The sequence below is a fragment of the Watersipora subatra genome, chromosome 1 (genome assembly GCF_963576615.1).
Source record: "Watersipora subatra chromosome 1, tzWatSuba1.1, whole genome shotgun sequence".
NCBI classification, from domain to species: domain Eukaryota; kingdom Metazoa; phylum Bryozoa; class Gymnolaemata; order Cheilostomatida; family Watersiporidae; genus Watersipora; species Watersipora subatra.
In genome coordinates, this window is record NC_088708.1 from 65,836,025 (window position 1) to 65,852,344 (window position 16,320).

At 37.4% G+C, this 16,320-nt stretch overlaps 1 protein-coding gene across 2 annotated transcripts in view; it reads left to right on the top strand.

Moving 5' to 3' along the window:
- Positions 1–11,412, top strand: part of LOC137398005 (cholesterol transporter ABCA5-like) — a 37,437-nt gene extending 26,025 nt beyond the window's left edge. For both annotated transcript variants that reach the window (XM_068084106.1, XM_068084113.1), the window contains 12 exons: positions 168–308; positions 1,253–1,402; positions 4,195–4,343; positions 4,588–4,681; positions 5,671–5,883; positions 6,480–6,674; positions 6,880–7,052; positions 7,184–7,259; positions 7,775–7,989; positions 9,126–9,358; positions 10,321–10,376; positions 10,765–11,412. In XM_068084106.1, coding sequence (XP_067940207.1) covers positions 168–308; positions 1,253–1,402; positions 4,195–4,343; positions 4,588–4,681; positions 5,671–5,883; positions 6,480–6,674; positions 6,880–7,052; positions 7,184–7,259; positions 7,775–7,989; positions 9,126–9,358; positions 10,321–10,376; positions 10,765–10,902 — 1,833 coding nt within the window. In that variant the 3' untranslated portion in view covers positions 10,903–11,412. The remainder of the gene's footprint in view (positions 1–167; positions 309–1,252; positions 1,403–4,194; positions 4,344–4,587; positions 4,682–5,670; positions 5,884–6,479; positions 6,675–6,879; positions 7,053–7,183; positions 7,260–7,774; positions 7,990–9,125; positions 9,359–10,320; positions 10,377–10,764) is intronic.
- The last annotated feature ends 4,908 nt before the right edge of the window (positions 11,413–16,320 follow it).

Below are 16,320 nucleotides of genomic sequence, written 5' to 3' on the forward strand. Positions count from 1 at the left end.
TATACATAATCGGGGTGGGTTGTGTTACCTTGTATACCGTGTACATAATCGGGGTGGGTTGTGTTACCTTGTTTCCCGTATACACAGTCAATGTGAGTGTCAGTGTGTATATATATATTGGTACACAAATTTGTTATGTGCCACAACGACTTATGGTTATTTTTTAGGAAAGAGAAAAAAAGTTGAAGCCGTTGCTCAGAACTGCAGGCGTGACTGTCAACACTTACTTTGGAACCTATGCAATCTTGTACCTCATTTTGCTCGGCCCGCCCCTTCTTATTGCTGCGATAGTCATAATAGCCTTTCAGGTACAGCACTAAGTAACTCTGCATCAAGAGTAGCCTAACATTGTGATTCATTTCCTGGTAAACCTGGGTGATATAAATTATAACCGCCCTGCTCAGTAATTGCCCATCACTTACCAGAGAATAACTTTTACGTGATAATTTCATCGTGATAATAACACGATGACTAATTTTTCTCAGTTCAGCAATTTTCATGTGTAAAACAGTAATATTTTCCCTTTAAAACCAGTAGCGAAATTGGAGTTACGATCGCTTCAAACAGAAGGTCAGTGGTCAGATAATTTCTCTTCACCTGCTAACAAAAATCCACATCTAAACAACATCGTTTGGGCTTTCCTACCGAATTAGGTTGAAAAAGAAATTGAGATAGATGGCACCTGAGATAGATGGCATGCTATGGTGTCATATGCCACCTGAGATAGATGGCATGCTATGGTGACATATGCCACCTGAGATAGATGGTATGCTATGGTGACATGTGCCACCTGAGATAGATGGCATGCTATGGTGTCATATGCCACCTGAGATAGATGGCGTGCTATGGTGTCATATGCCACCTGAGATAGATGGCATGCTATGGTGACATGTGCCACCTGAGATAGATGGCATGCTATGGTGACATGTGCCACCTGAGATAGATGGCATGCTATGGTGTCATATGCCACCTGAGATAGATGGCATGCTATGGTGTCATATGCCACCTGAGATAGATGGTATGCTATGGTGACATATGCCACCTGAGATAGATGGCATGCTATGGTGACATGTGCCACCTGAGATAGATGGCATGCTATGGTGACATGTGCCACCTGAGATAAATGGCATGCTATGGTGACATGTGCCACTTGAGATAGTCTTATTTTGTTAATCATTTGGTTTGAGACTAAAATACTTGAGCATGGCATAAAGTTGACAGCAGTTGCATGTGTAATATTTACGGATTACAGGTACCAGGCTTTCAAGCACCGTTAGCCGCCATCCTCCTTATTCTGCATATTCTCATTCAGCTCATAGTCATCATACTCCTATCGTTCTGCTGGAGTTATGTTTTTGATAAACCACAGACCGCTGGCAATGTCTCCAACATTAACATCTGGGTTAGTAGTCCTTTACTCATAGCCTTGTATTAGCTCTGTATGTGTGGCTTAGTCCTGTACGTTAGAGGTGGAATGAGACAGGTTTTTTAAGTTCGAGACGAGACACTGTCTTGTAAAATTTCAAGACTCGAGACACAAGACAGTAAAATAATGTGCATTTGGTGATGATTTCACTACACAAGGACTAGCGTACTTAATATGTAAAATTGATAAACCTCTTTTTAAGTTGAATTTTCACCTGGTGTAAACGAATTAAATACAACATTTCAATTGCGATATGCATGTATTTTTTGTAAACAAAAGTGACACAAACAGCTCTAAAATAGCGAAGTTATATATTTCTAAGAATTTCAAGCATGATTGATACTAATTATTATAAACATATTGCTTTGTACATGTATATTTGTTTTAAGTTTTGTTTGTGTATTAACTGCAGTATGCGAATTATATTTAAATTGTACTCATGAAATTATATGAATTACTGTATATATTCTTGTATTGAACTAACGATGTCATTGTTACCCGAACACGGACTATGGTCGACACGGCCTTTAGTTCGTTTCTCCGTGTACGGGCAGGTTTTACCCGCAATTGGTAGTATACAAAAGAGGCCTGAATTTTATGAAGGGTAAATGGTGTTTGGACACGATACGATAAAATACAGATATTTTACCCGCAACAGTCTTATTTATTAAATCGGTTATCCGGAGGGTAATTGGATACGACCTGGTATCTGCTTTAAGGACACAGAACTGGACTACAATATATTAACAGGGCCGTTGTCCGGACTACATGATTAGACTCGGCGGCCAACATAATCGATAACAACAGGTAGTAACGGACCTGGTATAAGTTTAAAGGCAGTTGCCCGCAATCCATTACAATATATGGAGTCGTTGTTACCGCGAAAGCCATGTTTTAACAGCCGTGCGCAATCGCTTTAGCTCCATTTCCTGTCTCGAGTTTAGCAGTAGTTAGGTTGAGACGAGACCGAGACGAGACAGGTCGATACTCGAGATGTCTCGTGTCTCGTTCCACCTCTACTGTACGCGTGTCTTAACTCTGTAGGTGTGTCTTAACTCTGTAGGTGTGGCTAAACTCTGTAGTAGCTCTCAAAGTTTATTTTTTATTGCCTCACTTTTGCTAGCCAATTACTGTTTTTTACTGGGACATAATTAAATATTTGTTAGTAATATTTCACAATGGTGCATATAAATTGTCATAACGTTTGAACAACAGAGCGTATGAAAAATATTTTGATACCAAATTAATCAGCATAAAATTTGACATAAGGCGGAGTATTAAAACAAGGCTGCAAATGTGTTGCAGAACGAGTTCGCCAGCTCGGACACCTTTACTGCCCCTTCCCTACTACCATAAGTAACAGTTTGAGCATTTTCCTAGTTAAACAAATTATCACCATTACCATAGCTTACACCATTATTATTATTGTTAAAAATAATCACTGTCCTTAGTACTAATACCCATTGATAATCATCAGAAGTCTATTGATCTACAATTTGTGAAGCCGGGTAGGTCATTGCGAAGAAGAAACTGCAATAAAAAATATAAACTTTTTGCAAAGCGAAATTAAGTTCAAGCTGGAATGTAAGAATGTTTTCTATTGGCTCAACGCAGGCAGTTGATTTTGTTCTATTCATTTAATTGCAGACATGATAGGCTAGTCATTTAACTACTCACTACTTGAAGAGTTTTGTATAAAATGACACCTACCAAAGCCCTGTCACATGGCTTTTGGCTCTACACATTCGGTGTGCCAAGCCGGATCACTCAGCTCGTGGTATGCAATGGGTTAAGGTATAAGCATGAAAAAATACATTACAGCGGTTTCACAACAAATAAATATTTTTTTTATATTGCCTACTTAACAAATGCACCAGTGTAGAGATAAACATATTTGTCTAGATCAAATAAACACTCATTTGTAGCCATTTTAAGTTGCTAATAGGATGAGCCCCTCATTGGGCTTTTTTTATTATTGCAGGATGTCTTGCCAGGCTTTACTAGTAGTGCAAGTGTCTATGTCATAGACATATGGGTGTAAACTGGATTATTAGCAGTGTTTAATGCAAGTGTCTATGTCCTAGACATATGGGTGTAAACTGGATTATTAGCAGTGTTTAATGCAAGTGTCTATGTCCTAGACATATGGGTGTAAACTGGATTATTAGCAGTGTTTAATGCAAGTGTCTATGTCCAAGACATGTTACATATTCCTACATCTAGAGAGGCTGGTCATTGGGTAGACAGATATCTGCAGCAGAATCTTGTATAATTCATTTGATAGTGACAATTGATTATTGTAGTAGTGACGCTCACTTTTACAGAAGCTGTATTACTGATGACTTGGTGGTGCGATGCTGAATAGTAACAGTATTGAATTTAATTGAATTTAGTTTACTGATGGTGCTCATTGAAAGAAGTGGACTTTCTAAATATTTTCACTCTCCTTGTTATGGCCATATTAGAAAAATTTATGTGGACTGACACCCACGTAAGCCAAATAAATGTCCTGGCATGGCAATCTAATGTTTGCTGCAAGTACTTAAAAAGCCATCTTTTTAGTAAACTACATATAATAGTTTATAATGATATAACGAATCAGTTTGACTGACGCTCAGAGAAGTGTCATGTGGCGTAGCACCTGCCAGTGATTGTCATTCGGTGTTTACTGAACAATCTTAAGGGTGGTGGGCAAATCTAAGACATACTTCATGCTATTGTACAGCAAGCTTACCTTCTGAGGTGTAAGTAAATAATGATGGTTGTAGTTGACGCTGCTCTTCTTCACCCCAGTCACCATTCTCATCAACATCCCTTCAACAGTGCAGATAGCCAAACTGCTTCATCATGTGTTTTGCATCATCATACCCTACTACTCCTTCCCAGGAGGACTGCTCATGTTCCTAGAAACCCACCGGTAAGTTAATATCATTTGTGGATCTCAAGTTTTTAAAAAGGAAAAATGGTCAACAGATTGATAGTCAGAATGAGTAGTACATATCTTTAGAGAGTGAAATATTTTGGTTTTAAGAAACAAAAGCCATTTGTCTCTAGATGAATTTATGGACTCATTAAAATGTAGTGCAAAACCAACTAGCTAAAATTGCAGAAAGGTCAGCTTTTTTATATTGTAAGAACTGTCTGCTCACTTCTGTTTGCAGATCATACCTATTAGAGGTCAATGACCTAAGTGCTACGGTGCCATCTATAGCCTATATAGAGCCTAAGAATGGAATACTCTCTGCTCTTATAGGTGTAAGTATACATGTAAAGTGGTATCTTCTGGAGTGTATGTATAATACTCTCTGCTCTTAAAGGTGTAAGTATACATGTAAAGTGGCATCTTCTGGAGTGTATGTATAACACTCTCTGCTCTTATAGGTGTAAGTATACATGTAAAGTGGCATCTTCTGGGGTGTATGTATAACACTCTCTGCTCTTATAGGTGTAAGTATACATGTAAAGTGGCATCTTCTGGAGTGTATGTATAACACTCTCTGCTCTTATAGGTGTAAGTATACATGTAAAGTGGCATTTTCTGGAGTGTATGTATAATACTCTCTGCTCTTATAGGTGTAAGTATACATGTAAAGTGGCATCTTCTGGAGTGTATGTATAATACTCTCTGCTCTTATAGGTGTAAGTATACATGTAAAGTGGCATCTTCTGGAGTGTATGTATAATTTTAGCCTATATAGAGCCTAAGAATAGAATACTTTCTGCGCTTATAGGTGTAAGTATACATGTAAAGTGGTATCTTCTGGAGTGTATGTATAATACTCTCTGCTCTTATAGGTGTAAGTATACATGTAAAGTGGCATCTTCTGGAGTGTATGTATAATTATAGCCTACATAGAGCCTAAGAATAGAATACTCTCTGCTTTTATAGGTGTAAGTATACATGTAAAGTGGTATCTTCTGGAGTGTATGTATAATTTTTATAAGTATTAGCAGTTAGTAATCAATCAACAAAATGATGTTTTCTGTTACAAGAAAAGTACGATAAGTATGTTGGCATTTCCAGTAAAAGACAAGTGAGAAGATAGAAATCAGGAACTATTGAGTTAGTTGAACAAAAATGTTTTATAATTTGGTAATCTAATAGTCCAATACTAATCTGGTTCTGCCTTGTGATCAACCTTCTGAATATAGACTGCTCTAGTTTGGTAGTGAATGCTATCCTCAGTGACTAAACTTCATATAGTTGACCTGTAAGGCCGTATAATCATCGCCATGCATTTCAGGGTCTCATCTGGATTTTTCTGCTTTTCGTATTTCTGAGAATCGGGGAGATTAAAGTGACTGAAGGGCAAATATCGGATGTGTTTAAATGCTTTGCAAACAATCTCAGTCGCTACAATCCGATGGCACATAATGTTGATGTGATTTCTGAAGAGGATAATGATGTTGCAGTTGAGCGGGAAAAGGTGCATCAAATCTGGCAGGATACGTCACAGGTGAGCCTAGTCGTATTTGCAACAAGGCTGGCGGATATAAAAGGGGTTTTATGTTGAATTGTTTTTCATGTCAACAGGGTTTCTTTTTTTTTGCTCGTAGATGAATCAAACAAAATTATTATTAAAATATTTCTTTAGAAAAGTATTAGTAATGCTTGATAGGCAGCTGTAAAATACAACATGACTTGTCTCCTCCTTTCTGGATGTTTAAAAAGAAAGAGAAGACAATTCGTAATTTCTTGCTTTGTGATCATTAAGTACAGTTTCTTGTGATTTGTGTTTGCTGTTCAACAATCCTAAACTTACCAAAAATGTGTTTGTCGAGCAGTTAATGAATTTTTGTAATTTATTATTCAAGGAATTGTGCGTGCCAATTGACTAGCACATTTCTTAACTTTGGCTACTCAATTAATTTTTTTTCTGGGACAATTATATATTCGGTAAAACTGAATATTCAACAATGGCGCATATAGGCTGTCATACATTTTGAACCAAAAGGCCTATTAAAAAGGCTTTGAGACCAAATCAATCAGCATGAAATTTCACCTCTGTTGATGCTATAAAACAAGTCTACTGTATTTCATATCCTACTGCAGGATGTCGTTATGAAGGCCAGTAGACTACGCAAGGAGTTTGTTCGAGGCAAGCAAAAGAGTGACAAGGTGGCTGTGAGAAACATGACGTTCCATGTGGAGGAAGGGGAAGTTTTTGGATTGCTTGGCCCGAATGGTGCAGGAAAAACCACTGTACTCAACATGATCATAGCTGAGCATGCCCCCACAGCAGGACAGGTTGGCATCGTCATATCTCATAGGAAGGATTCATCGTTCTGTTACAAGTGCTTGTAATGTGTCGCCAGTGTGTGCTTCTTTTATTGCTGCGGTTGTCACAAGCAGTTAACGATGTGTTGATTAAAATTTTGCACAGATATAATGACATGAGGGATGAGTTGAGAGTTGTCTGTCTAATGCTCATTTCAGCTTTTGTTTTACTCAGGTGATGGTTGATAACATTGAGGTCCACTCAGCCCTCTCCGAAGCGTTTGAAATCATCGGCTACTGCCCGCAGTTTGATGCTCTCTGGCCAGATGTCACACCGAATGAGTTGATGATATTTATAGGCATTTCATCAGGTCTTAGTGAAAGCCAGGCTAAGGCAGCCGCTAACTAGTGAGTATCCATATTCCATAGGTATTTGATAGAGTTAACCATAAAATCGGCATGGCTTTCATTTTGTATAGCTCGCAATCTTAGCCTCCCGTCTATTCATACATTACCTCGACACAAACCTTATTCTGCAGTTACATAAAGATGTTGAAGATAGAGGAGCACAGAGATAAGTTTACTAAAAACTTATCAGGTGGAACTCAGAGAAAGGTGAGGGAATGCAAAATTATTTGGTGGCATTATTGGGACCGAGCATATACTACAGGCAACCCATTAGTTTTACTTGATTTGTTCAGATGCATCATTTTCATTGCTTACATTTTCAAAATTACGTAATGTGAGAATATGATTCATATAAGTTTATGTGCAACTCATAACACCTCATAATGTAAGTATATGATACATATATGTGCAACTTGTAATACCTCACAATGTGAGTATATGATATATCATATATGTGCAACTGTAACACCTCACAATGTGAGTATATGATACATATATGTTCAACTCGTAATACTTCACAATGTGAGTATATGACACGTATATGGGCAACTCGCAATGCCTCATAATGTGAGTATATGATACATATATGTTTAACTTGTAATACCTCACAAGGTGATTATATGATACATACATGTGCAGCTTGTAACATCTGCGCTTCAATGTACACGAGTTGCAGAACAGTTGCAAGTGGGGGTCTACTTTGCTAGGTTTGTTTTGTGCAGGTTAGCTTTGCCCTTGCGCTATTGGGTTGGCCAAGACTAGTTCTGCTTGACGAACCGTCCACCGGTCTGGATCCATCATCTAAAAGGTTTCTCTGGGATACGATCAGGTCTTCTTTCAATGGACATAGCAGGTCTGCTATTCTCACGACTCACTACATGGAGGAAGCAGATGCTCTTTGCACAAGAATCGGAATCATGGTCAATGGTGCCTTGGAGTGAGTTTGCTCATCAGCTTGCTTTTCTTTTATCACCTCTAAACTTCTGTGTATCACCTGTAACCTTCTGTGTATCACTTGCAACCTTCTGTGGATTGCCTGCAACATTCTGTATATCACCTGTAACCTTTTGTGTATCATCTGTAACCTTCTGTGTATCACCTGCAACCTTCTGTGTATCACTTGCAACCTTCTGTGGATTGCCTGCAACATTCTGTATATCACCTGTAACCTTTTGTGTATCATCTGTAACCTTCTGTGTATCACCTGCAACTTTCTGTGTATCACCTGCAACCTTCTGTGTATCACCTGCAACCTTCTGTGTATCACCTGCAACCTTCTGTGTATCACCTGTAACCTTCTGTGTATCACCTGTAACCTTTTGTGTATCATCTGTAACCTTCTGTGTATCACCTGCAACCTTCTGTGTATCACCTGCAACCTTCTGTGTATCACCTGCAACCTTCTGTGTATCACCTGTAATATTCTGTGTATCACCTTTAATCCGCTGTGTATCATTCATGTTTGTTCTGTCAAGGATCTTTTTTGACCACTATTATCACTTGTACCTTTGTTTTGATTATTCAAAGGTTTTTATGTATCCACAGGCACTTTTTCTTTTATCAACCAAACCTTCTTCTTTATTACCTGTGCCCCTTCCTTCTATCCTTCTTACACTTTTCCCTTATCTGTACGTTCACTTTCATCAGCCATGCTCTCTTATCTATCAATTATGCCTCTCCTTTTATCACCTCTACTTCTATTGGCTGTCTGCTTCCTTCTGTGTTTCTCATACTTTCACTTCTACCACCTTGTATCTTTGTTCTATCACCTCTTTAATGTCACATTTTACTTTCAACTGCACCTTTTCTTAACATATTGCTAACTTTTGCATTTTGTTGGAGCCCTTTTCTCACACATTTCTGTTTCATCATTCTTATCTGTTGTGCCACCTTCACTTTTCTTATTTATTTGCTCTTTTTTGTCATCTTGGAATTATTTAAATCGGGTCACCCTACGTATTCCTTGTTTTTAAAACTTAATGCTTGCTCAACAATTTATGCTTAGTCAACTACTGCCTAATCTCATTTGCATAGTTGTAACTCGGCACTCCTACTGCATTGTTTCCTTTTTAGATGCCTCGGGTCAGCTCAGCATCTCAAGGATAAGTTTGGGGACGGATATCACCTTGAGGTTAAGTTGCAAGACTCTGCTGACTCTCAAGGTGACATGGATCGACTTAAAGCATTTGTAGAACAGACGTTTCACGAGTCTGTCGTGATAGAAGAATTTGCTGATAGGATTCAGTATGCTATGCCGGCAAAAGTTGTCTCCTCTCCTGGCCAAGTTTTTGGCCCTATTGAAGAGAGTAAGCAAAATCCTGCAGTGATCCTTCGAATACCTTCATTCTGTCATTGTTTGGCAATTGTCAGGCTTGTATTCTAAGGTGTATTCTACACTGCTAATGTTTAACCTGCTTCTGTTCAAATTAAGCAAATAATCAAAATTTTTGTCATCGATGACGGGTATAAAATCTGAAATTACAATAATTGAAAGACATTTTTGATCGGCCAAGACATTTTTAAATATGTACAATGACTAGAAACAAACTTCTATCAACTCTGCTACTCAAGCTAATTTTAAATTGACCAAGATAACTGCATTGTAGTAAGAACAAGTAATCAATGGTGTTCAGTCTCACTTATCAATATTGTGTACATCGTTGTGAAATCATGATACAAACGGAGGTGTATGTAATGTAGAGTGGGTAATGTAGGTCAAATGTAGAGTGTCATTGATCATACTTTCTCTGCCTTTTAAACTTTTCATAATCAAATAATTTTCACTAGACAACGAAGTACACAAAATATTTAATTTATAAAAATGCATTGTTTGTAACTATATTTTCTAGCATTTGAAATTTGTCTTAAATTAGCAAGTATATTGCGACCTCACAAACGGAGGTGTCACCACAGTTCACATTGGTCAGGCGAGGCCGGAAGGTTTGACCAAGTGAAACATGCCTGTTTGCATTGTATGACAGGCAAATATCTACCAAGCCAAGGTTCACATTAAGGTCCTGTCAGTTTTCTATCAGCGCTGTGTTCAAATGTCGTGCAAAGTGAACTAGGCTTAGAATATCAACTCAGCCCAGTGACACATTGCACAACTTCAATTTTGCCTACTACTGTATATACTGTACATACTTTACTTTTCTGTTTACTTATCCAGGCAAGTCTAGTTATTTTCTTTTGTAATGCAAGTTGCGTCATAGCAACACTATGCATTATGGGAAGAATCAAAATTCATCTTCATTTCCTCATTTTTCAGATAAAGAAAGTTTGAAGATAGAGGAATACAGTTTCTCTCAGTCAACCCTGGAGCAGGTCAATCTTTTTATACACTATGTCAATTTAATACATGTTTGTCAATTGATTCTATTTTAATATGAAAATAATTACCATGTTGCATTTCTACTCTACCTCAACAATTCTCTCCTTTACTTTTTTTTAAAGTATAACTCGCTGATTTAAACTTGTCTATCATTATTGAAGTCTTAGTAGTTATAGACTTTTCTTAAAAATATTTTATAAGCATTTCCTTGACACTTTCGGTGGAAATCATGTCTGGAATGATGACTTGAAGCTAGTGCCCGTACTACTGGTACTGATCAATAGTGCATTTCAATGTGCCATGTTATCTTTCTTGATGTAAACACTTAATATTTTTAGACCCTTCTTTATCCGTCAAATGCATTAGCTTTCTGTTGTTTAGGTATTCCTCCAGTTCGCCAAACAGCAGCTCCAAGAGGATGAAGATGAAGAGAATGCTGAAAAGTTAAGAGAACGGACAACTCAGATTTTGAAAAAACAAAAATCACTGAGCTCAGCCGCACAGCAAACGCACCTTTAGTCTGAGTACGCACCTCTAGTCTGAGTGTGTACCTCTCTTCCGTTTGAGTGCCCCCATTTACAGTCCTAATGCCTCGAGCTGCAGCCACGATAATGCAGCTTTTCATTTGCAAACATTTTTTTTTCTTCCACTATTTCATTATTCCTGTTATGGTTCAGTGGTGTTAGTTTTTAAATTTCTTAAATTTCAAACTGATATTTATAAAAGTGTTGTTCCGCTTTTATATAAATCTACATTCCTTCACATTAATTTTTTCTCAGGTTTTGCTTGTTTCTATAGTAGAGTTGTCTTTTCAACCTTTTTTTACTCTGTGGAAATGGGAAATATTTATTTGGTGGTTCAATTTGCCATATGACTTGATCAACAATTTTTTGTAGGCATGTTGTGGGAGAATCAGAGTTATGATATTTTTTATGCATGTAATAGGTAATACATTTGCTCAGTGTGTTGTTGAGATGTTTCAAATTTTACATTTATTTAGTTTATTATTATTAAAAGTTCATTCTTGCATACGCAGATCCCTTTTTATTATTTCGTATCAAAATAGCAGGTAGCAGCTCTAAGAATAAGTTTCTAAGTTTTTCAATATTTTATGTGAGCACAATTAAACTAGCGTAAAAAGCTCATTAATAACTATAAATTGTTTTATATCACTAAAGTTTTGCACCCAGGGAGAGTTATGCGTGTAAATATACAGCGTTATGCAGATGTTCAAAAAATAGCGCTATTAGCCAGCCCATTACATCACACTGTGGAATGTTATGTGGATATCCAAGACTTTCCAGCGATTAGCCGGTAATGCAGGGAATGGCTTCCGTGTAAAGTCAGGGCCTTTGAAAAGCTGGCTGTTCGCAGTAAAGCCTAAGGACTATCTAACAGGTCTCGCTATATAAATGGGTGAACCTGCGCTAAGCGTTAGAAGTGTCAGTGAGGAGAGCAAGTTACCTGAACTACTGAGTTGTCATGCCTTTGCTGACAGGAATTCTGTGTGTATAGCAGCGAAGCTGCTTATTTGGTTAGGTTACAGGTCAGCATCAGAGACAACCATGAGATTGGTGACAGAATTCTGTCGAGGGCATGGATCGCCATGGTGGTGAAGGTTGATGGCATATGGGAGGTTGGTGTGCCATTGTAGCAACTTGGTGCTGCATAGCAACATCTTTTTTGTTTTGCTGACGCGCACAAAGAACAAAATCACCTGGGTCCACCCCTTGAATTTACGAGGAGTTGTTTGCTCACAGGTTGTTCAAATAAATCGGTATATGGATGGTTAGGCGACAGACGGTTAGGCAATACTTTTGGTTCAAAAGGCGATAACTTTAGACTAATGGGCAACACAGCGAACAGAAAAGTGACAATTTCGGACTAATAAGTCTTTACATATCTGTTAAAACGTGTATAAACTAGGTGTGATGCTTGATGTAACCCAACCTTTTGCCTGGTTTTTAATTAGATATGTAATAAAATGTTTTCAAAGTTGTTTTATTGCTATTGATAGTATGTGTGCATAAATGCTACTGCAGTTAATGCTTTAATGAAGGTATTTAACTTAAGTATATCATTTAACTGAAGTATTGCTATTAATACTAAACATCATCAATACTTCAGTTAAAAATCAATGAAGCGTATGCCCACATAAGTACTCAAAAGTAATAACCTCCTCAGGTTGTGTTGTGTACCTCAAGGCAGTGAGGTGAATCCCCTCAGTCCACATAGTTAATCTGAGAGCAGATTTATTTGGAACATAGGTCTCATTTTTTGGCATCTACTTATTTGCTGACATCCACATTAATCTGGTCAAATTACTTTTTTATCTACAGTAGAATTTTGTTTTGTATTAAAACTTGTACCAAATATTCACCTAAATGAGATGGTTATTTTTCAGAAGCTGCTGAGATTAATGTATCAATAGCCGCCCAACTATTTGGATTTGCATGTTTTTCCATAATTTGAAATCTGGCCAGTTTGTTAAATCTACACATTCGCGCCAGCTTGCGCAATTAGACGATCACTACATTCTTTTTCACTTCCTTCTTCGACTACTTGTGAAGATTGACAGGTCGCTTATCAGATAGCAAGAGCCTGGAATTCCTTCCACTCTAATACATGTATATGACTACATAGAAGTACCAACTTTTTAACCACCTTGAAGTGCATTCTTGACTCACTAACCTACCCTGATTGATGAATTATACTATCGCTGGCTCTGCTATAGTATATTTGAACCCTCATTAGTGAATATCTACTCAACTAACATATACTCTTTTGCTAATTATGGTATGAAAATAAGTACATACAATATTTGTTCTATTTATTTTAATAAATGTGTAACATCTTTCGCTTGTTGGTACATTTAAACAAATGTGTGAACCTGATCCTTATCATATAAAACTTTCAAAAATATCAATAGTTTGCACCATTAACTTTTTGTTTTTTTTTTCAGAATAGCATGATTCTGATTAATATAATGTAGATTGTAGATACACTGTTTAGCAATGGAACTTCTCTATCCTATCTAGAATGAATAAATCAGTTTCTATATTAGTTAACCGGTTATAACTTGGCAATTGAATATTACAATCTAATGATTCCAAAACTTACATGCCAAGATAATTTATATTAAAGCGGTAAAGTATACACAGTCATACGCAGGTACTGGAATGCACATGCACTTCCAGTCATACACAAAAATAATGGCAGAAAATTCTCTACACCGGTTTAATAAAGCAGTCATTAAAGTTCAAGCCTTGTCTATATAGGCCTACCCTCTTTCATTCTTTTATGAAAATTATATAGGGCCTACTATGTTAAAATATTTATAAGAGTATATAAAAGATTGAAAGTGCATGTTAAAATGAAGAATATAGTCTACGATGTAGAAATTTCAGCGTTAACCTTCAGCTGCTGAGTATTTATCACACAAGATCTTTGAGGTGCCGATTGCGCCGCCTTGTCTCCCACTACATGTTGTGTATGCCATCGGTATCTGTAACAAGTAGAGCTGCCCCGATTTTAATATCGGAGGGTATCGGTACCGATATGGGTGTTAAGTATCTGAGTTGGTATCGACGGATCTTTTCTTAAAAAATCAGAAACTTCAGATACTTTTTACAGATTAACTGTTTAGCAGAAATCGTATTTTAGCCTGCTAAACTAATAAAAATCATCAGCTGCAAGTTCCTTACTTTTACCTAATGAATTCTGGGCCTGTCACACAATCTATTTCATGCCTATAACCTAATAAACATCCACACAGCTGAGGAATCTTTTATGATTTATTGCAGCCAATCATGAACAAGAGAACAATGATGAGAAACAAGAATGCGGTGTAATGTTTCTATTTACTAGCATTACGAAAGTAATTTGAGCAGTCGATGCATAAAGTTACAGTATCTATCTCTTCCTTGATTTTGACAATATGATGTATCGTTTGTATCGCATAAAATAACCTCCGTGGCTTATCGGTATTTAGCCTGTCCTCCATCATCTGTGGCAAGTGAGTCCTTCTTCAGTACGACTGGCTACATCGATAGTGATAAAAGATAAAGATGTCTCACTGAGAGAATTGAATCACTAATGGTAATTAAAAGAAACATTTATTTGCTCTAAACTTGTACAGGCGCAGCAGTTTGTTCAGCAGTAGAAGAGAGATTTCATTATCACAGAGAAAGATGTTCCACTAACAGTAATTGCCATTATTAATAACAAATTTCAAGAAACACGGACTGTTTTGTTACTAGATGCACGGTACGGCAGTATGTGAATATATATACATGTATATCTTTTTTCCATAAATACAAACAAATAAATACATTAATATTTATATTTTCTTTGCATTATATTTATATTTGCAAAATAAAATTAACAATTATCTATGCAACACAAAAGATCTGAATCAGTATCTGAATCGGATTATTTTTCAATAAGAATCGGTATATCAAATCGGTATCTGAATCGGCTGGTGAAATTAGAATCGGGGCATCTTTACCTCTAGTAACAAGGATAATCTGATTAAATCTATCAAGTGGCTTTAGGAGTAATATGGCATCAGAACAAGTTGATCTCTATCATTTTTAATAGGTCGTTTCTCTATAAGCTTTCTGTGACACTGGGTATAGTCTTTTTGTTGTAGTAACATTGGTACAAATAAGAGCTATCCTCTTATGATTGTGTTTTCATTAAGAGGAGACAACTCTTGCAATAACGATCACATTATATTCATGTCTCAGGATTAACACGCGCTTTCGGTTGATTACAAAAATTATGTTTTGAAAAACAATCTTATATAGCTCTCGTAGTAATCTGAGCCATCCTCTCCATCTGTGTAATACAACATGGTGGCAGAGGTCCGAACTTGTTTCTGGGTGTCATGCAAGGTGTTTTGCTTCCACACGGCTTAGAGCTGAGTGCTGATGATCTCTCTGAAGAGTGCAGAAGATAGTCCAGATCATTTAAAGATTATTTGCTGACCATAGATTTGGTGGCAACAATCAAGGCTGGGGAAAAAAGAAAGCTTGCCTTGTTCAGACACGTGGGAGGTGAAGCTGCAAAGAGAGGGTATATTCACAGCTGGAATTAACAACTGACCTTGATGAAAATAGTCTGATTCACGAGATAGGGAAAGAAGGTAAAATATGTGTTAAAGAAATTTCAAGATTATTGTAATCCAAGGTCTGGAACTATAGTCAGTAGATTTTAATTCCACGGCTGCACTCAGTCAGGTGAGTCATGTGGTGTATATCTTATGAGGCTGAAGAAGCTAGCTGAAGGGTGTCTGTTTGAAACGCAAAAGGATTTGCTCATCAAAGATAAGCTACTTTTTGGAGTGAATGATGCGAAGCTTCGTGATAAGCTAATGACAGAGCCAGATGAGAAGCTCACTTTAGAGAACGTTGTCAAGGCGATTCGAGTGCAGGAAATGGCAGTCATGTTAAAAAATGTGACTTTCACCCCACAGTAAGAACAATAGGAAACTAGACGCTGGTTCACATTATCGCGACGTTGATGCCACAATACTTCGGTGATTGTCGATGATGACAATGTTCACACTAGCATAAACCCATCTGGGTTTTTATCAGGGAACAGTTGTCGACATTACGTTCTCGTATATAATGCAGTCACCAAAGCGTCAGCGATGGGCGTGGCCTAATTAATAACAGACCATTGAGACGAACGTAAACTTTCGCGTTTCAGTTTAGTAGCAGAAGCTAGTACCACGCGCATCGAGTGATCGCTTTTGTTGAAGATGGATAAAAAATTTGAACTAAGAAAAGTACTTGTCCTAGCATTGCTCAGACAAAGAAACCGACTTAGACAACAGCAGCAAGCAGCAGAGCTTTACACCTGAAGGAGGAATAAAAGAAGATGGTGGGTGCGTCCAGCCTGGAAGAAAAGGGATCAAGAAGGACAGTTTCACAC